General features: G+C 40.6%; 2 protein-coding genes across 5 annotated transcripts in view; both read left to right on the top strand.

The window, feature by feature from the left end:
* Nucleotides 1-18,063, top strand: part of LOC308189595 (uncharacterized protein) — a 102,815-nt gene extending 84,752 nt beyond the window's left edge. The window contains exons 3-4 of one of the 2 annotated variants that reach the window (XM_080579756.1): nucleotides 12,588-12,669; nucleotides 13,443-16,898. In XM_080579756.1, the coding sequence (XP_080435882.1) occupies nucleotides 12,588-12,639 (52 nt within the window). In that variant the 3' untranslated portion in view covers nucleotides 12,640-12,669; nucleotides 13,443-16,898. The other variant, XM_080579757.1, reaches the window with a different exon arrangement.
* The window catches only part of THRB (thyroid hormone receptor beta), an 82,460-nt gene that overhangs the window by 7,766 nt on the left and 52,394 nt on the right, over nucleotides 1-22,300 (top strand). For 2 of the 3 annotated variants that reach the window (XM_080579754.1, XM_080579755.1), the window contains exon 2: nucleotides 21,419-21,483. In XM_080579754.1, coding sequence (XP_080435880.1) covers nucleotides 21,477-21,483 — 7 coding nt within the window. In that variant the 5' untranslated portion in view covers nucleotides 21,419-21,476. Of the gene's footprint in view, nucleotides 1-19,730; nucleotides 19,998-21,418; nucleotides 21,484-22,300 lie in introns of those variants that run through there. The other variant, XM_080579753.1, reaches the window with a different exon arrangement.

The following is a 22,300-nucleotide window of genomic DNA, read 5'->3' as shown; positions in this document are numbered from 1 at the left end:
TACTTACAGGTACAACAGCTGTTATATATTCTGTATATGTCTCAGTTGTTCTAGTTTCAAACTTGCATGGTAAGTGCGGTATGCATACTGCGCTTAATGATTTCCCCTTTTCCCTCCCCGTCCAGCTGAAGATTTTAAGTGTTTAATGGAAGAAAAATACTCTAATCACGAGTTCATGAAGTCATCAGGTCTTTGGATCATTTCATTTACGATTTTATGTTTTATATGATGTTTAAAGTACCCTATTTCTAACAACAAAATTGAAAAATTCTTTGTGTTACCCACAAAAGGCTACATATTATAGTGACCAAACTGCTCTTCAGAATCCTGTAGTTGCATTTAAATAGCTTAAAAGATTATTGTATGCCTGATACAAAAGAGGATAGGTTATGATAATGTTGTTTTAATGTTCATTTAATATACATAGAAGCAGTAAGTAATTTTACAAATTGCATATGCTCAAATTGAAATAGAATAAGACTGTAGTTGAAGAAAAGCAGAATGAACTGTGATAATCAATGTAATGTTTTTCATGGCAAAAGCGGTGCAAAGACTGCAACTGTATAAATAGATTGTGCGTAATGAAAGAAAATGTTATTTCTGCATTACTTAATTTCTCATTTTTCTCTGACATTTTGAATAAAGCCTTAGTCTGTAGGAAAAAAAAATTGAAATATCAGAGGTAAAACAAAAAGATAAACTTTGTCTTCAGTATCTAGTTTCATTAACTTGATTGGGCATTACTCGGAGCAGATCCATTTTTAGCATATTGCATTTGCACACTGACCTTTAAAATGCTGTGAATGAAAACTGGTGCTGTGATGTCTTGATTATTCCCATAAAGTAACATTTAGGACTTCACTTAGATATATTCTTATGTGAAAAATAATGACATCTAATCCGTTACAATAATAAAAATGGGACATTTGTCTTCCAGGTAGTTGAAAAAATGGTCCAAAGCTAGGTCTTATTTTTCTGAAATACTGACTGACATTCTCTGTCACTAAATTCTAAACTGTTTGAAAGTTTAACCATCGTACGCAGTATAGGTCTAGACATCAGGTCTAAAATGGGGGAATGCATAAGTTCAAGGAGTACAACCAGAAATTAATTTGGAAAAATATCAGATAAAAACTTGAGGCAGAGTAGCTACTCCAGATGTACTATGTAACTGGGCACTTTTATTCTTCTTTCAGGGTGATCTCAGCATAGTCTAATTTGAACTGAAGGAAGCAGGCTTACTCCAAAGGAAAGCATCCAGAATAGTTAATGTGTAGATTGCATTAAGTAATGACTGAAAGACTTACACATCACGATGTTGTCCCGCTGAGGTCCCAGCTGGAGTACCTGCTGAGCAACAGGAGAGTCTAGATGAGAGTAACAAGAAATATTAAAGGCTTAGGAAGCTTGAGTTCTGAGCAACAAGTTAGCAAAGCACAGCTGCTTAGTTTTGCAAAAGGATGATTGGGAAGGCCATGCTACTAGTTCTATAGAAATGCCTAAAGGTTAGCTGTGAAGGAGAGGGAAAGCCAGCGCTGTTTGTGAATGTGGCAGGACGCCCACTGGGAAATGAATTTGCAATAGGAGAGCTCTACACCGGGGAAAGAGGCTCTAACTGAAGAAACAGATGAGCAATAGAAAAGGTTGTTTTACAGTAGATGTAGTGTTTGAAGCTAGCATAAATGGCACTGTATTTACGAGAGACATGCACCAAGTAGCAAATCTCTTTTAGTCCCACATGGTGAGGTGTACACCTTGTCTCATGCAAGACATTTACAGTAGTCCCGACAGGTGACCTGTAGTATATCAGTATTTATATAAAACCTTATAAGATGAAAACCTTTTTAAACTTTCCTGCTTTTCACTACTTCACCCTGCCCCAAAACGACTTCTTACAAATCCTGATCATGAATCTCAAATCTGTGGTGGTACCCATCCTGCTGTCGTGTCAGATGGGCAGACAGCGTCAATCTGCTGCTGGGTTGGAGCTGGTGTCTGCATTGAGAGGGTGAACTTCAGACTTGTTGAAACAGCCAGACTCCACTGAAAGCCGTGATTAAGTTCTTAAAGCAAAGCCTAAGGGTTTTTCATTGCCGTATACTAATGGGGGAAAACACATGCAAATTGTACAATTTCAGAGAGACTATTCAGTGTTTAACTTTCTGCTATGTCTCTTGGAAAGAGACTGCAAGCTTTCTGTCCTTCACACTTGAATGTTCATTCTGAATGGCATTTGCTGTACAGCCTACTGTGGCACCTTACTTAATTAGCACTTGCTGCTTTTCTTCCCTAAAGAGAATTGTGATAGTGGCAGACTTTATGTCTTGGCTACCAGAGGGTTGGGAAGGCTCCTGTAACTCTTACAGCTGATCAGCTGAGACAGTCTGGTTGCCCATGGTTCCTAATGAGCAGCACATGACAGTGCAGAGAACTGGCAAGATTAACGAACCCGGTTTTCCTTAACAGCAGGCTGACTTGCAATGGCAATGCAGAGAAGGACTGAGAGTGTTAGCACATTCTCAGTAGTGTGGCATTATACTGAAATTAAAATCATTTGCAAGCAGCTACAGATATATGTAAAAATCTAAGGCTTATATTTGCAAATTGGAATTCATGCAAGCGATGATGGACTCACCATTGCTAGAAGACTGAAACCCTACAGGGGGAGTCTGCAACTCACCTTGTCTTGGGAAAGTATTCCCATTTGGGAAAGCAGACCAGAATATGCTTCCCTGTAGAAGTGTTCCCAGTTCTCTTGGCAACATCCAAGGATACTTTTTTTTTTTTTCTTAGTTAGGGTCCCTGGCAGTACTTTTGTGACATTTTTAAGTCATCCTGTTATTTCTCTTAACAAAAAAAATATTATTGTGTAAAAACCCTGAATTAGTGCTAATTCTGATGTTTTCTGATCAGCAGATTCCTCTTAAATCTTCCTCCTTATTGGTGACATTCGTTTTCTATGTGCCATTCTTTGGAAAGCTGATGACATTTGCTATGGTTTCTGATTAAGAATGTGCTAATGCCAGATCTTCATTTGAAGTTTGGGATTTGGCAATACAAACAGCTGTAAGGGAGTATAATCTTTAAATGCTGAGGACAGAGAGAGTCTCATTTGAGCTGAATCACATATTATAACTATTCAAGTCATACTTTGGCAACTAAAGTGCTTTAAAACACCCACTGCTTTCTTTATATTTCCTGACTCTTACGGAAGACCAGAAAGATAAAATTTTAGGAGTTTGTATGAAGAAGGAATGAAAGAGGACTAACAAACTGAAATAGGCTTTATTTCTTTCATGGAGAAACCAGTGACTTTGGAGCTCAAAATGCTGAGTACAGTGCAGGAGTCCTTTGTAGGCAAATACTTGAAGGCTTTGCTTTGTGATGCCTTTTTCTCAGAGTCTGAAGGTTAGTTTATGGCACTTACACATGGACCCAGTCCAACTGCCCATAGTGAGAAATACACTGGAAAGAAGTGGAGCCAAGTTGAACCCTACAGCTAGTGAATTTGGGCTGGACATTGCACCGTCTCTGCATGTCAGGATTCACATCCACAACCTTGATTCTGGAGCCAGCCAAATCAGATCGGTGCCCATCTCCCAAACCCAGGCGTATATTCCCTGTGTACATTGGGTCGGGGGGACAGCATTGAGTCTTTCCTGTTCCAGTCCCTCGTCTTCTTTCTGATGGGAACTCTGGCTTTGCGCCTCCTTGGTAGGCAGGTAGTGTTGTCCGTGGCAGGGTCTCTCTGGATCCCAGCTGAAACTGTTCTTTTTATATAAAATATTTAAATATTCCCTCAACCTGCAGCTAGAAAAATGTCAGTCTCTTCTGGGAGAAGTCTGTGTAGCATGGTACAGATATCAACCTAGAGTTGTTTTACATGGATTTAAAAAACAGAACAAAACAAAATATCCATAACCTGTGGAAGAACACAGAGAGAAACAAATAATCCTAGCACCGAGTGAGGGATTATTTGGTGAATATGTAAAAGCATTGATTTCTTCAGGGGGTGAAGTACATGGTATTAAAAAAAATTCTGAAGTGTATTGCGGAAAGCAGCTATCCAATTCCAGAACAGCTGAGACTTGTCATTGATATGTGCTCGTATCCTTGTAAAATTTCAGATGAAGGCCTTTGAGTGCATTTGAGTTGCGAGACGGTGTGCTAGTAAGGGTTATGGAATTGCAAATGAGCACCGCACTCCATCTTCTCCTGGGTGGTGTAGGCAGATTTCGGCTCCAGGCTGCTGCCTACCTTGCCTGCTGTCTTAAGCTCTCGCTGCTTTTCCGTGAAAGAATATAAACAGTGGGTAGAAGTTCTCTCAAGTTAAATGGGAACAGGATCAGGCTGTGATTCAGGATCAGACTGCTTGTCAGTTTTTACTTTTTGCAGAGTTGGAGTGTTTCAGTTGCAAATCTCATCTTTTGATGGGCAGTCACCCATATATTCGATGTGTTGGGTTTTTTTTGAAATGAAATCATTGCAACTTTTTTTTCCCATCTGATTTCTTTCATTTAAAAATCTCTTGGGAATTCAGTAGTTTCTAATGAGAAACAAAAGTTGTTAGACCTGCACGTCAAAACTTTTCTCCCCAGTGCAACAATAAAAAAATAAAAAATGCATGCAGGTTGTTTTACTTTATTTAGCTTGTAAATGTGATTTTTTGACACTGCATGTAGTTTGTTCTTCCAACAACCAACTTCCAAACTATTGTCTATTTCAATAATGCACAAATACCAGCAAATGGGGCTTTTTCTGTAGCAGTTTAAAATCTTACTTCTGTTGAAAAGTAGACTATGTATAAAATATCCCTCATCATGAGTGTGTGTTTAAAAAAGAATCTATTGTATTGTTAAATATTCTAGTAGGCTGCTAACCAAAAAAAAAAATGCTGGCAATTGTGAATATCCAGTATCCAAGATTCCTCTTAGGAGTGGCTGGATTCTCCAGTGCTCCACTGCTTTGTGCAACTCTTTGCATCTGTAGCATTCAGTACTGCTTTGCTCTGTTGTAAAGGCAAATGTGAGATAAATGCAGGAGGTGCTATTCAGTTACGGTGTCTGAGGAAAGGGAATTGTTTTTCATAAACACTCTGCAGTGAGTAAGAGATGATCTGTTTAGTGAAGTTTCTGGGTTTACATCCACTGTAGATGAATTGGTGTGGAGCCAGTCAGATTTCTTTCGGCAAGCTGGTCTCTGGATTTTATTAAGGCTTCTCCTTACTGAAAAAGCCCATTTTTCTTCTTGTAGGACGCCCCTTTTATTTTGGAGGATACTGACACTTGTAGACAAATTCTTTTTCCTCTCAGTTATCTCACTTCATCTTTGAAGCAAAAATTCAGAAGTCTAGCTGGCAATCAAGCAGCACATCTGTCTGCTGTAAATCTAAGCCTTGGTTATTTCACTGATCGGCATCAGTGGTCTATGCTCTGAGCTGGGGAGCTTTGGTTTTGTGTATCTCTGAGGATAATATGTTATGTACTCCTTTAATTTGTGCAGTATGTAAAGACAGTAATACTTGCAAGGAAAATTGTATCTGCATGAAACTAACTGGAAAGTGATCTAAAGGTTATTTTTAAAAAGTGCTAGTGGAAAAACAGAATCTGAAAGGAAAAGGCTTTTTTTCACCAACTCCCTATTGCCACAAAAATATAATGCTACAATATAAGAATGCAATAATTTCATGTAGCATTTTTTTTTGTGAAGAAATATGTGCAACTCAATTTCATTACCCATTCTACTGCTTATTTAATTTGAAGGCGCTAACTCCTTTGTGACTAGGCGAGCAGTGAAGTGACTTCTGATGATTTTGCCAGCATACATATGTTGTGTAGAGGCATAGAAAAATAATCATCTCCTTCTAGCTGGTGAAATTATCCTGGCAAAGTCCCTAATATTTATGAAGCTATGCCAATGTAAAAGTGCCACTGGCTCCGTCAGTTTAGATGCAGCCATTTAGGGAGATGACACGGGTGGTGGGAGAGGGTTTCCTTCAGCTGGTGAGGTCGGGAAGAGGCTGATGCTGTCAGCATTGGCACGGGCACCACCACGGCAGCATACCTAATTTGTATTTCAGACACCATTACCTAGGTAATCACGGCCTTACGTGATGTTATAGGTCCTGCTGGCCTTGCAAGGTTGTGCTACCCAATGGGTCCCCTACTCTCCCTTTCCCTGATCTGTGACACTTGGCCACTTGTTGCATAGCTCCCCTTTACCTTTTGGTGAAATCCAGCTCTCCGTACCTTCTGTTAGCTTCCCACACTGGTGGCTGTCGTGTCTGCCAATGCCTGGTGTCACGTCCATGGTTTCTCCTGCCTGCTCAGCCGGCTGGTGTCTTCACTAGGGGCAGGGGCAGCATTGCTTAGCCCGCCCAGCATCTTCCCCGGGGTGGATGTTGGAGGTAGGGGTGGGTTGGGATCCACATCTGTTTCCAGCATCAGAAAGAAAAGAAACTTTACATATGGCGATGGGACTGGGAGAGCGGTGGCTGGACCATCGTTGGCTGCCACGTGATCCGTGGCTGAGGGCAGCAGCTTGTTTGAAACCCAGAGGCGTGAGCCAATTTGGCAAGGTGTCAAAAAGGAGCTGGGCCATGGCACTCGGCAGGCAGGCAGCTTTGTCCCTAGAGGTAATGTCCCTAAATGAGGTAGTCCTGTGGACAAATATTTTGGGCCTGACTTTGAAAAAGCCACGTCGCTGCTAGTTTTGTTGCTTCCAAAGGGTACATTATCCAACAAAGGACCAACCTCTTTGAACCTGGTGAAAGAAGTACAGCGAGTAAGAGCGAGGCAAAGGAATAAACTCAAACTGGCAGAGAAAAAGGCTTTCCTTTGTAAAATATGAAGGCCTGGCTATTCGCCCAGATAGACTGCATAAAGTAAGGTAAAAGTTGTATAAAGGTTGCAGGAATGGCAGTCCCAGTAGACTTTATTGAGTCTGCTCAATAAAACTGAGTGCGCATGAAGAAGTAAGTATGGAATTTGGCACGAGGAGCTACTCTTTGTGTCCTAATCCATGCTAGAGGAACGTGGTACAAAATAGCTGACGTCAATAGAAAGACTCCCTCTGCTTCTGTGGGCTGTAGAACAGACCCTTATCTTTTCTCTTATTATCTTAATGCTGGCAGGATGACTAATACTGATAGATATCCTGGTGCTGACAGTGACAGCTTAAATCTGTCCTGGAGAATTGAACAGAGTATTTCTTTCTACAGCTCTGTAGGGTTTTCATGAGTTGTAGCCCATAACTACAACAAGCACAAGGATGAATAAAACTGACATGAAGAAATAGACCTAAAATGTAGTCAACGGATATATGAGTGAAAAAAGACGACTGGAAGAGAGACATGTATTTTGGCTATAGCTGTTGACCACAATAGCTGAGAAATAAGGCCCTGTGTGGTTGTGAATTCCTGCAAATTGATGGATTATAGTGATATAGTGATGTCAGTTTGTTCGGGAGAGGATGTATTTCTGTATTACTAAAATATTTTCAATGATCCAGTGCTGTCAACTTCAAGCACTCAAGAACTGTATGTCGGGTCATTACTGGGAACTCTGCTTTTTCATTCTGAATTTTTAAGACTTGTTTCTTTTTATTGTCTGTATGTGAGCAAGGACAGCACTGCAATATGTTCCATGGACAATAAAGCTGTAGTTCTTGAGCCTGTTCAGAAAATCCTAATGGTGTAAAAATCTCACTTAGTACAGATGTACAAAGATGTTTTCAAGGAGAGGGGAGAGAAAGAAGAAAGGGAAAAAAAAACTTCTAAGAGATACTAGGAAGGTTTGTGAAATGGAGGAGGGTATAATCAAAGAAAATCCTAATTCTAAGTCATTATAAAGAACCTGATGAAGTTACTGAAGAATCTTAAAGATACAAAAAAAATCTTAAAAGCTAATACATTTTTTGTTTACCTTTAAAATTGAACTGCTTTATCATTCAGTCCAAAGTCTGAATGACAGCTAGTTGATGGCAGAACAGGAAAATAAATCTATGAATCCTGTTCTTATAAAATTTTCCCATAAAAAGCACAGTTGGTTGCAGATACTTTCCACATATGAAAGGGACAAGAAGTTTTCTCTCATTCTGTTAATACCTTTGGGGGCTTTCTAATTAATCTATTTATCTGCTTCTCATTCTAAAGATACCCGACTTTGATTCCCACAAAAGAACAGCTCAGGAACTACGTGCTCCTTTTTTTTTTTTTGTTTCTTCTCCACAGAAATTTCACTATGAGCTTTTGTAATTGCCACATACTGTATCTTGGCACAAAATACTACCTCTGCTTATGGTTTGCATCATTAAATATCAGATTGGCTGCTCATTGTGTTTATAGGATACAACAAGAAATAGCCTGCTAAATCTGGCTGGTTAGTAAAACTGGTGTTCATTCAATCACTGTGCTACCGTGTTTCCACATCATAAAGAGAACAAAATCTCATAAAACTAATAAGCTGTAAAATAGAATTAAAGTCAGTGGCAAAAGATATGCCCAAATGTAGTAAATAAATTATAGACTTCAGAAAAGTTATTCTTAAAAACAATCCCCAAAACAAAGTAGACCAGAAATCTGTGAAACTGCTTTGAAGTTTAAAAAAAGGGGGGGGGGGGGAATAGCATGCCAAGTATACACAATATTAATAATAGCAATCCTGATGGCTTATCTGTAGATCTTAGTGGCGTACTCTTGGAACTTAGGTGAGTATTATCATCTCCACCTTTGGATGAGGAAGCTGGGTTACTGTAAGAATAAATTTTCAACACGGAACACAAAGCAGTGCTGACTCCAATTCCCATTCCAATTCCCAGCTTTAATTATTTTTCTCTGAGCTTCATTTGTTTCTCTTCATTATACAGAACTTGTTCTTTCAGCACAAGGTAATTTGGATAGCATTGAATGTAGATTAGATCCATATATTAATACTTATGAAACTGATTAATTCTAAAATTGTTCTGATAGATTAGCTCCTTCCCATCACTGGACGGGAGGCTGCCTACATCCTTAATTTAGATTGGTGTGTCATTTTTTAATATTTTATTGCTCAAGACACTGCAGAAAGCAAAAGGAAAAGGATGTCCCTGATGCTTTTTTAGCATGGTTCCAGATATTCCACGTAATTCCCATCAGGCGTATCACTTGTGGGATCAAGAATTTCCACTGTCCTTTTCAATATCCACGTGATGCTGGTGAGATAGATCAGGGGAAGCCTGCTATCAGCAGTGCAGAGATGACATCCCATTCTGCATCTCCTTCTGAGACATGAGGCCTAAAAGCTGTCCCTGAATGCCTGGCTAAAATCAAACTGCGTGTTAGTTAAATAGAGATGACACTAAATGCAGGAATGAAATCCACTGAAAAAGTACCAATTTCCATCATGTCTTGTGCAATACATTTACATAAAGCTTTAGAACGGAAGACTCTAAAATATTTTAATGTGTCCAATATGCTGTGCTGCTGGGTGCACATCCCATTTTATTGCTCCTTGCTCCGGGGCCTTCATTCCGGGTCAGATTCAGTGTCTTCCTGCTGACCCTTGAAAGTCATTTGGGTTTGGCATTTTAAAAGAGAGCTCTCTCTGAACGGTGATCACCCTTTGTAGCAGCTATGTTCGTCGAGGATTTATTCTTCCAGTGACAGGTACACACGAGCAGTAGACAAACATTGAGTAATCAGGGCTGTAGGCTTGGCGTTTGGTTTTGGGACGGGGCAGAAAGGTCTGATTTCCTTCGGAGATGCACCGTGCAGCTTTCCTGCTACACATCCATACAAACACAGCAAGGAACTGGAACAGAAGGAGAGAAGAGACGAGGGCAACATAGAAGGGAGGAGAAAAAGGCATGAAGGGAGGGGAGAGAAGGGAACTGTGGTTTAAAAGAAAAGCGTAGTCCACCCTGCTAACTCAGGAAAGCAGAGAAACTCAGACTGACACCCTGGTGAAACCTCAGTCATGTAGCCATCAAAAAGTACTGGGGCAGTGTAGCACTGAGAGGTTAATAAGCTTAATGAAGGGGGTGGATAAGATTTCCCTCATGTAATTTTTGGTGTGTTCTCTGGAAAGTGTGTCTGGTCATACATTACTGCTTTGACAAATACATGCCTGAGGTCCCAATACGTTACCTCTGATAGGGGATGGATGCAGGCAATAGAGAAGCTGGAAAGATTTGAGGGTACCGAGCCAATGACTGGCAAACCAGAAGAGCTGCAAATGACCACCTCAAACGTCAAGCATAGTAGGGGGTGAAGAGTAAGGCTTTACAACTGCATTTCTCCCTCCTCACTCTTTCCCTGCCACTCTCCTGGAGGCTTGGGCCTGTTTTGGGGTTGTGTCCAGTGTGAGTCTGTCTCAGTGCACTGACGCACAGGCCGCCCTCAGAGCTGTCCGCTTCCTAAGTCATTATCTTCCGGTAATTTGGTTTTCTCTATCAGTCTGAGCTTCTAGCAGGCCTGCTCAGATCCCCATCATTTCAAGATGGGTCATATAATGCTAAGCATATTCAGAATACAGCTATCAGGAACATCTGAGTCATAATTTAATTCCATGGCTGCATCTTTGCCCCTATTCCCCTCTACTAATCAAATGTAAGCTTTCTGATGTCATCATTCAGCTCTGTACAACAAGTTTAACTATTTTTTGAGCTTTTGATCGCTTCTCGCTGACAGGCTGTGATGTTCTTGAAGGCTAGCCAAAGGCTCCTCATCACGAATTTTAAAGTCACCGCTTTGCCTTCCTGTTTCATGACAAGGTGAGACCCCCAGGTGTGCTGCCCGTGGAGGTAACCCACAGTTACGTTTAGTTAACTTAGCAGAGGTGTGGACTTGTTCTTGCTGGGAACACATTCTCACTTCCAAGGCATCAGTACTAGATTCTTAATTTTATGTAATATCAAAGGGAAGTTGGACCTTGCCAATTCATATCGCCGTTCTCTAGAACATACACCATGCACTCTTTAGTGCCTCCCCTCTTATGTGAGGATCTAAATACTGAAAAAATTATAATGAATTGTGTTTTCCTTAGTTTTCCTTTGTATCCCTCAAGAAACAAAATAGCGCCCAATGCGATGTATGTATACAAGGAGTAAAAAATGCCCTCTGATATTTGCAGTAAACTTTTCTCCATTGGAAATGTGCCATTAGATGTTAAATCACCTAAGGAAAGCAGCTTAGCTCGTCATTATCTTAAGCAACTTCAGCAGTTTTGCAGAGAGCCACCTGTAACTGTGTTTCAGCAGCTCCACGTTCATGACCCCATGCAACCATACCAGGAACTAAATAGATCCTACTTACTAGCAATTAAAGGGATTTAATTTAAAATACAGTGACAGATGCATAACGGGTTAATTACAAAATAAGTAATTAGCAAATAGGATGAAAAAGGTTAAAAGGTTGTGGACTTTTGTTCTTTGCTTGGGAGAGATAGCGAAATCATCAGCGATTAAACTTTTTCTTTTGATTTCTGGGTCTGATTCTGCTATTGTTAGCTGCAAATGAGGCAACAAACAAGAAGGTAGGCTTAAAAAAATCACTGTTTTATAAGACATACTGAAAGGCCATTGTTAACACTGAGGCTGCGTGGTTTGTTTCCAGTCTGCACCCAAAAGTGGGCTTGTATCCATAACGCGTCTACTTTGTGCTAGGATATATGCCTCTTCAGAGATGTAGTAGTGGTAGTAGTCCTCTCTGCTATGTGCGCTGGGCCCCAATAAGGTCAGTAAAAACAGTTTGAAGAGTGGTTGAGATTAGAGCATACCTCTTAGGAAAACTCTGCCTGAATTAAACGAGTGAATTATTTAGTTGGAAATATGCCATAATGTGTTTGTTCTCAAAAAGTGAGGCTAAAAAGGGATAGGACTTTGAACGGGGTAACTTCTGACCTGTGAAAATCCTCAGTTGAAATCCAGTTAACTTCATGCGATGCTGCACCCTGCTAGAGAGGGTGAAAGCAATTTTCTGTTAAAATCAGCAAAATAAGAGCTTTTACTTCATTTTCGCAAGTATCATTCTTTCTCTCCATGACTCCCATCTGCCCAAAACCATAAGCAAATGGGCATTTAGATAGTTTTAATACATTCATATTTTATGACCACCAGCTTATTGCCAGGTAACTTGAAACTCTTTATTTATCTATAATAATTATAAAATATATTTATGTATGTATAAAACATGTGTTTTGTATTTTGAAATTTCAGAGGGAATGTTTGCAGAAAGGTTTCTCCAACTTGAGCCTAATTGTTACTGAAGTCATTGAATTTTTCTTTTGAAAAATAAGCTTTTGGGTAAACCTCAGAAATAGCAATATGGGCTTCTCCATTTCAAAATATCAATTAAAACCAGGCAGGAATACTTTTTAAATATAGCTGCCCTCTAACCTAATTACATGTCCACCAGTAACCATTAGCATAATTTAACTGAATTTCCCATAAGTCGCATTCTTCCATCATCCCATGTTGTCTTTTGAACGTGGTCATCATGTGCTCGCTTTCCTGTCACTTGGCCAAGCCATAGTTAACTCTGAACTGATACATGTCAGTCCAGTCCCGTAATCATTTAACTGTACTTGTCTGTCCTTCCTCTTCTGTAGTCGATGCTTCAGGGATTGTGCCGCCTTCAGGGATACTACCTGCCCTGCTTGACATAAGGCCTGAACATACACATCCAGAAAGGTGCATAACATTCTTCCATCTTCTGTCTAATGCCATTTTCTTTTGAGCTGCTTCTTCAGTGGCAGTTGAACCCTCCAGGACCACCCATTTGACTTGAGAAATTGAGAAACAATCTGAGCAGATTTTTAGCTCATCTTTATCCCCCTACAATTGATTAGAGATATGTATTTCAGAAAACATCTGACTTCTTGTTCTCATCTGTTACCTTAATTTTGTTGAAAATAAGCTTCTTTATATTTTTTCCCCCGTTATAATTGAATTTAAGCTATGCATTTCAGGTCTGGAATCTGTGTTGAACATTTAAGAATTCAATGGTTTTGCAATTTGGCTATCAGTTTTTAGGATGAATAGATTCAGGTTTGGAAACTCATCAAGTCACCCAACATGCAAAACTCATGAGCCTAAATCCATAGCTGTAACCGCATCTCTTGTTTTCTTTTCCAAGGGTTTCTGCAAACTTATGTATATTTGCAGACTGTAACTCAAGGACTGCAATATAGGCAATGATTTTTCATTATTCAGAATTTCTTTTTGAAACCAAGTGGGGAACCTCTAAAGCTCTAGTTAAGAAAAGCAGAAAGCCTAAAGCTACATTAATTCTGCTGTTCATATCTGAACCCCTCAAAATAGCTCAGACAAATGCCAGTACCAATCTTTAGGGTAATGCTTATCCCCATCCAGGAGAGTGACATTTCTAGTTTGGAATATACTCATTTCTACTTCACTGATTTTTATTTTTTTTTAATTTTTTTTTTGTTGTTCATTTGTTTTAGGCACTTCACGTATATGATGCATTGACAAATTTCGTTTTTGTTAACAAGATTCATACAGGTACCTCCCCTCCTGACATTTAGAAAACATATTTCCTAATTCATATCGCGTTGAGGGTGGAAAATCACCAGTTTCAATAGAAGTCTTTGAAATTTAGTATCTTTGGGCTCATCTTCAGTTAATCAGTTGTAGAGATTTACTGGGTAACGCAAGACAACCATCTAATACACGCTTCACAATGAGTAATAAGAGAAATTAGCATCAAAGATAAACTGTCCCTGGTTGAAATTTCAGTGAGAGCTAATGTTTCCTGAGTTGACAGAACAAAACAGAAAAACAAGAAAAGTTTTACGTCAAAGCTGTTGTCTGAATGAAACTCCCATACGCAGGACAATGAACATGTAAGGCATGAAGTGTCCCAAAGGCTCTTCAAAAAACACAGGAATAATCACTTAAATATGAGGCTTTTTATGCAATCCCTTTTGCTTTTCTGTCATCATTAGCCCTGCAGGATCCTTGCTCAATTGGATATTTAAGCAAGTATGTAGAGGTCTTTCCGAATTAAGGCTAAATCTCCAATGATAAACATCTCCCAGTGTACAGTTACAGATCAGCTACTCTTTTATAAATCTATTATAGCTTTCACTGTAATGCTTCATGTTAAAAAAGTCCCACAGAGGGAATGTTTGGCATTAATTCTCCAAATATTCTACTTAATTTTTTTTTAGCTTTAATATGATAGGCACTGAGTTACGAAGTTTTCATCACCCACACTGCAAACAGCAAAAGTGAGTGGAGGGGAGTTTGTACTGTCTGTAATTCCTCTATGCTGTAGGAAGACATTCATGCAGCTTGCAAGACTCCTTGATCAGTGGTAACCTCATGGGAGATGCAGCTCCTGTGAAAGGAGCTTAATTTTAAGGGAGGTGGTTTGTGAAAGCAAAACAGTGGTTATCAAAGCAGTGGCTAAACCGAGCTGCCTCCAGTTCTGCGCTCCTCTTATGCCCTCCTGTGTACACAGTCAGTAGGCCAAAGTGAAGTGCTAGGTACAGGAGCTTGCTGACATTTCTGCAAGGGCTTGAAGTAAAGCAAAGAGGAAGCTACACTGCACTGCTCTGATGCAGTATTGAGCTGAATATAAGCAGATTTCTTAGGGTGCATGCATTGTAGGGCCAGTCAACAGCTCCACACCGTGATGATCAATTATAAGTGCTTGGGGATACTCTGTGAGTGAGATAACATTTCGTTACTATGAATGGCGGGTGAAAGAAAGATCACTAACTCAGTTTTCTGCTTGATGGTGGTTTAAAGGTAAGGTTGCAGTCTTCCCCTGCATATTTTTCACGATTCTTATGTGCCTGTGTTTCTGGTGTGGTCAGGCTACTGGAGAACTGACTAAAATACTAAATACTAACGCTGCTGTGCAGCCTTTTCTTTTATGGCCATAATAAAACCAATTATTATATTTTCCATTAGTTTATAAAAGGATACATTTCCCAGGATATAATAAAACATTAGGTTCTGATGGAAACATAAAAATGACTTCTATCTTGCTGCAGTGCAGTGCAGCATTTTGTGCTGCTGTGGGGACACCTCCATTTTCTGTAGCTAATGTTCAACACAATGGCTTTATTATTCAGCCTGTCCTGCAAACAGTATGCCAGAACTAAAGTCTCACTGGTGTTGGACTACAAGAGGAATTATTTCATCTGTCTGCATTAACATTGCTCGTCCTGCAGTTCTGCTTGTTGAAACCCAAGTGCTTTCAAAAACCTGTAAAGCAGTGAGGCTACAATTATAACTTATCAGACTCATTGTCTGCATATAATAATTTTCTGGCTTTCATGCTGTAAAATAGCTGCTGAAGCCTGCACGCTGTTGAGCAAATATCACGTTGTGGTCAGATCCTGACTGATGCAGAGTTTTTATAATCTTGGCTTGTTAGTGCTCAGCAATTTTTAGAGTGCTTAAGAAGCAAGTTAAAATAGGAAATTCTTAGCCTGAAAGGTAAAAAATCAGTCACAGATCTGGGTGAGAAATTAAAAATAGGATTACATGGAACTACTGAATGTTCATATCAGAAAACTCAGTAACTCTTTGCCTTTTTAATAAAGCTTTTCAGGATAGACTGCAAATGTTTATGTGGATAATGCATTTCATTTTTGATTTTGTACTTTATTGCACTTTTTTAATATCCTTGTGGGTTGAACTAGGCTAGCAGTAAAAAACACGAATAAAAGTCTGCTTCTGAACTTGTGTCTACAAGCCAATCCTGATGGGGGCTTTTCATTAAATTCATGTGAAAGACTACATAGATTTTTATTTTTCATATGATGCACAGTTGTTCAGTGTATTTTACAAGTGAAAAGATACTCCTTGCTCATTATACAGGTATCATGTACCATAAGCCATGGCCTAGTACATTCTCTATTGAATATGTATCAGTACAAAATTCTATGTATTACTCTGCTCCAAAAATATGAACTTTGATTTCCTGTTACATGCTGAAAACAAATTTAAAAGTTCAGTTTGGCACCAATACAGCCTATAGACTACCTTGTCATTTTTCCTGAGGTTGTTAGTTCAGATTTTTCACTAAAAATTAAGTTAAAGCGAGAGCAGCTTTCATGGAGGGAGTTTGCAGAACAAAAAGTACAGATGACACATCCAGTAATTCAGTGCCGCAAAGCCGAGATAGTCCCCAAGAAAAACAAGAGGCATAACCCATGCCAGGGCAGAGTAGGAGGGGATGGCATCCCAGCGCACTCAGTCTGACGGCGCTGGAGCTTTTCTCCATGCTTCCTGAGCACGTTACAAAGCTGCTTCTTGGAAAGGACGTGTGAAAGCAAACTTTGAAAAGGCAAAGGCAGCGTGGAGGTGACGGGGCTCAGGGCAGGGCTTGCTCAAGTGGAGTTTCTGCTAGGAGGTACAAGAGCACGTCCCCATGAAGGCAATGATGTCCTCTGTCACATCCTCATAAAGGTCAGGATCTTAAATCCCAAAATGTTGACTGGTATTTGAGATATTTGAGATTTAGCAAGAATTTTGTTCTCTCCTTGCTGGCTGGCTTTCGGATTATTTTTCCCTTAAGTAAGGCATGTATCTGTGTGATCGGTCTGATGCCCTCAAATGCTAGTGTCACCTCATGCATTCATGAGCTGACTTCCAAAAAAATCAAGAGATGAACATAACAGAATTGAAGACCTACATTTGTTTTTTTTCTCCATTTTTTTTGAACATCTGGGGGAGATCCACCTGCCTGTTACTTGATTTCAGCTAAGGCCTCCAGGTGCACTTTCAGATTCAAGAGTCAATCAAAGATGTTTTCAGAAAAACATGAATCTCCAACCAGAACGGACTCGAATTTGTTTATTCAGCACTTTTTTCTCTCTAGTTGTCACTATTTATCGTTCTGATCGCCATATTCTTAGTCTCTGCTTCCCTCACCATCTCCCATTTCCTCGTAGTCTCCTAGCCATCATATGTAAATGCACCCTGTGTTCTCCTATGTAATGTCTGGAAAAGACCACGTGGAAAGGAAGTCTGAGGCTTGCCAAGAAGCGCATGGTTCGTGTTGTGGACAGGAATCAGGATTCAAACCAGAGAATTGCCGTGCCACTGGCCTAGCAGAGAGTGGCAGCCACTATCGACATCTGAAGCAAAGGGGCAGGGATGAAAACATCCTCAACACCAGAGCAGCACAACCCTTTTGTGTACTCGCACGTTAATGCAATGCATTTGTATGAAGAAGGAGGCACCTGGTGAGAGTGGGAGAACACTTAACCACAGTGATTAATGTTAATTGGTTAATCACCTTTCATTATGGGAGAAGAAAGTAAGCACAATAATTGGCAATATGGCTTGACATCTTTGCTGGATTGGAGGCTGAAGGCTGAGAATGAATTTCAAATATGACCTTTTCAGGCCAGAGGAGATTAAGATCTCAAAGATGGGTCTTTTGGTTTTGATTTGGGACAAAACAGGAACATTATTTTCTCAGTACAGGGCTGCAGGTCTGAAGCACAACTCAGTTTAAAAATTGAATGATTGTTTTGCTACTACTATTTGAGGTATCCAGTGTTAGTGTGAGGACTGCCTTGTTAAAGAAGACGAAAACTGGGGCTGACCTCTAGTGATGGAGAAGGAGCACACTGCCCAGCTGCTGCCTCGGCTGTCCGGCAGGGAGATCACACGGGATGCTGAGACAACCTCAGGACTTAGTCCTGCATGCTCAGGGCTTGTGACTCAGAGCCATGAGACCTTGGCTAGCTCATTGTGGGCAAACAAGTGCTCAACACATAAAAGATATCTAACGAACGCTGCTCACTGTGGTGTTTATCAAAGCTTAAACATAAAAATTCTGTCACTTCTGGCAAGAGAGAAACTTAATCTGCAAAGTCTGTGAAGACTCCCAGAAATGATTGGCCTGATGCGATAGAGGCCTCGCCAGTGACTCATCTGACTCCCTCCCAGTCCTGTCTGGTCACGGACTTTTGAGTTGTAGACTCTGAAAAAGAATCCGATTTCTACCAACGCCATCCACATCTATGCCTTCAAGGGGAAGCTGCTATAATTAATGTAGATACTGCTTACTCTTCTTGCTCGTGTAAAGTAGTGCACCGTGCTGGGCATTCACAAGACAGTCCAAGTTTTGGATACCAAAATGGATAAATAATTTACAGAATAATAGGCAAATACATTAAATAATAGTCCATGTTTCCACTGGTCTGCCACCTTCCTTCAAAGGAAAAATAGGAAATTTCTTCTGGCATATGAAGTGCAGGTTAAAAGCATACTTTTGAAAGCATTTCCAATACATTTGCAAAGTTTGTTAAAATCACTGTCAGGTACAAAGCAGGTATTACAAGAGGGCTCATTCACTGTTTACTTTAGCAGCTGCTGAATTGACCTAGTGGAGATCTTCTTGCTCAGGGTGCTGTTAAATACACACAGTACCACCACAACCTGTTCCACTGAATTCATTTTCCTAAACGCAGATAGGAGGAGAAAAAGAGGATCTTCGCTCTCTTGTTTCGAGCTGCGGGACACAGAAGACTGTGCCAAAACCAGATATGTTGGTATAATGCTTTAAACAAAAGACTATCTTTTCCTACAGTTGTTTCATAATTAGTTTTTTTACACAAGTGACAACTGCCTTCATGCCAAATCCTGGTCTCATCGGGAAAAATGGCAAAACTCCCAGGATGGCTAGAATTTTTATACAGAATTCATTGAGGAACTTTATATTTCTCCTTTTTTCCCCCTCATTTTTAATAGATTGGCACAAAAAACAATAATTTTAGGATTAGTAACTAATTATTTACAGGAGGGGCAGAATTTTTATTTAAAACAGTCAATTGTTTACTTCAAGAGCGCTTGTGTGTCACTGAGTCACCAAACCACAATTAAATTCTGGGAAATGGCTTATTGTTGAGGTTCTTGGGGTCCCATGACACGGTGGGATGGGTCAGATTCTGATTATAATTGGGGGCCTGATCTAAATTTGTATCCTCTTTACTCTTTTGATTGACAGACTGTAAAGGATTATGAAGTTCCACAAGATGTCAGTAGCAAAAGAAAAATCTTGTTGCCTCTGGTCGTGTTGTTTGTACATGGCAAATATCAGAGTATTTGCTTTTCCCCTAAGAGTTTAAGGAGATGCTGTCTTTTCTGAGAAGAGCCCAGACAAAGTCTGGAGTAGTTTGCTTGGAAGAAAAGACAAGGTGATAAAAAAATACGTTATAGCATGTATGCTGGAGGATATTTTAGCACTTTCTGCTGTAAAACTTTCAGTAGGTTTTACTTTTCACTTGCTTTACAAATAAAGTAAACAATAAGGTTTGTGTGTTGTGGGGTTTTTTACTCTTTTATTATTTTTTTTTAGTCATGAAGCAATGCTGAATATTGGAGTAGCAATTAGTTTAGCTTAAAGATTTACCAGATCTGCCTGGTTAATGTCATAAGACATAAAGTGATGGAAGCGATAGGGAATAAATTACAGGGAAGATAACAGAGCTGTTAATTCAGAAGGTCGAGATTTGCACGGGGAGGGAAAAAATAAAAAAACAAAGAAACAACCTGGGGGAGGAGGGGCTGCTCAGTGAGGGTTTTGGAGCGGGGGGCGAAGCCGGAGCCCCCCGCCGGCCCGGAGGGGTCCCCTGCTCCCGCGGGGCCGCCAGGGGGAGCCGCCGCGCCGCGCCGCGGGGCCGGGCCGGGCCGGGCCGGGCCGGGCAGGCTCCGGTGGGGCCGGGGGTGGCTGCGGGTGCCGGCTGTGGGAAGGCGAGCGGGCAGGGCACGGCTCTCCCCGGCGCCTCGCCCCGCAGGGCCGGGCACCCGGCCGCCGGCTGTCCCCCGGCTCGAGGAGAGGGGCGAGGAGCGCCCGGGCTGTGGGGGGCAGTGGCCGCGCCTCGAGCCCCTAAAGGCGTCGGGGGCGCCCCGCCGCCATTTCGTGGGGCTGCTCCCTGCGGCGCCTCAAGTGCCCGGGGCGCGGCCGAGCTCCCTCCCGGCGGGGTTTGCTGTTGTGCTCCTGCCGGGCTGCAGGGGGTTGATGAGCTGAGGTGAGACTGCCGGGCTGCGTCCCAGATACATTAATTATATGGTACAAGCGGTCGCTGGCGTTCACCTGCTCTCTAATTCTGGTTTCGTAGTTTGTGCCTAAATAGAGCAGATGCGCCTGATGTCCTTTCAGCCAGCTGTTGGGGGAAGATATTTATTTCAAGGACGAGGAAGGGAAATGCTCCTGGTGTGAAGAGACAGTGGCTGAGAGGAAATATGGACTGGGCTGTGGTGCTGAATGTACAGGTAGAAATAAACAAAGAACTGAAAGAAGACAGTTTGTTAAAATGTTCAGGACAATCAAAGAGATTCTACCTACCCTTTAAATTGTCAGTTCCATGCTACCATGAAAAGATACGTGTTTCCTGGTGACCAAAAGAGGGTGACTGGTTTTACAATGCCATCAGTGGGGTCAGTTGTAGGCCCAGTATTTCTTATTTAAAAATTCTAATTAGGTTTTATTTCTGTACTGGAGTAATACCTGGAGGGTTATCTCTGCTGGGATTGGATTGTCTATCCTAAAACTACAGAGAGAGCTGGGATCATCAAACTGGACTCCATATTTTGGGCTGAGATGCCCGAATGAGAACATGCTGCCTGTGAAACCTCTTTGAAAAGTGGTATGGCTAGTGTAAATACACCTACTGCTGAATGAAGATGCCGCGACTGGTATCGGTGGTTTTCAGTGTACACAATACATGTATGGACACAAGAAAGAAGACAATCTAAATATTAAAACCACAAGTTTAGGATAACAAATCTAGGTCCTCACGGCTACAGTTATTTTTTTAATAAAATATAAGATGCCATCGTTCAAAAGCTAAGTTATAAGTTCAAAAAGCTAAGCACATATAAGCTACCTTTTTACCAAATGAGTAAAATGACTACTGTGTGTGTCTGAAAACTTTGTAAAAGTTAATAGGCTTTCAAATGATTGTAGAAGAATCAGTATAACTGTAGGCAGAGAGTTTCTAATACCTTTGGATCCTCTGTTGTTACTGAAGCTGAAAATAATCTGCATGTATCATTAGAAACTGTAAGAGAAAAGAATTTGTTCCTGAAGTTCCATATTAAACCTAAAGGAACTTGTAAAAAAAAAAAAAAAAGGGGGGGGGGGGGGGAGTGTTCCACAAAGTGGGCAGAAGCACTTTTTTTCTGCAGCTTTCAGCTTTTTGACCTTGCTTCCAAAGCCCTGTTACCCTCATCTCCTCCAGTCCACCAGGTTTTGGACCCTGGACTTGTATTCATTGCTTCATGCAGTTTAGCAAGGTGCATTGAATTTAATATGGCTGTGTTAAGCCAGTAAACATGGACCATGGTATTCAAGATCCAAAATGTTCCATCCTGTTTAAATGTTAATGGTGTTCCACAGATTTGCATTTATGGATGTATTACATGTGGGATTTTTTCCTTTTCTTGGCAGGTGACATTGGTGACAGAAGAAGAACAAGAATGATTACATATCTATAACTCCCAGCAGTATGTCAGGTAATCATATTCCATAAGAGCATCTATGCAATAGTTTTCGCTTTGCTGGAGTGGTTATTATTCAGTATTGACTGCAAAATAGTGCCTTCACAAGTTCTGAACACATTGCTGGAAATTTAAGTCTTTCCTCTACCCAGAGCATAAAGAGTGGGACACAGTAATCTTCAACAACAACTTTTCCCTGAAACTCTCATCCTATCTGGTTTTCCTTCTGAAATCAAGTTTAATTTTGTTGTATGCACACATTTGAACTTCAGCTTTTCTGCTGAAGCTGCTAGTACAGTGGCAGTTTCTGCTGAGTAGGTTGGCTTAAGTTATTTTGTAACGTGGCTGTATCCTCTGAGGTTCAAAGTGAGACAGTCAAATTCATTTTACATAGATTACGAAGTACTCTTTAGATAATAATTGACCAGGTCTGCAGGTGGGCTGAAGATCCAGAGTGAAATGACCATTAACCATTTTAGGTCTCCTTCACCACCTTATCCCTGTCAGTTGTAAAGTATTTGAAGGCTATACATGAATTAGCTGCGTCAAAAAATACATATATTCCAATCCAAGAACAGGATGTCTACAAAAGTGCAGTTATGACACGGAAATCGTATAGAGAGGTTCAGACTTCCAGAACATGTTTTAGTATTCAAATAAGAAAAGAAAATGTTCTGCTGATACTGTTTGTCAGTGGTGTTTGTCTCTTGAAATACACATAAATGGGACCTTTTAAAAGCCTGCTTGTAAAATGCAGCATGTTCTATGTAGAGAAAATCGTAACAAACAAGACTTAATTCCTGGTGTTTTGCTCAAGGAACAGTTTATTTTT

The sequence above is a fragment of the Anser brachyrhynchus genome, assembly GCF_964034855.1.
Source record: "Anser brachyrhynchus genome assembly, chromosome: 2".
NCBI lineage: Eukaryota > Metazoa > Chordata > Aves > Anseriformes > Anatidae > Anser > Anser brachyrhynchus.
This window is presented reverse-complemented; position numbering and strand designations above follow the sequence as displayed.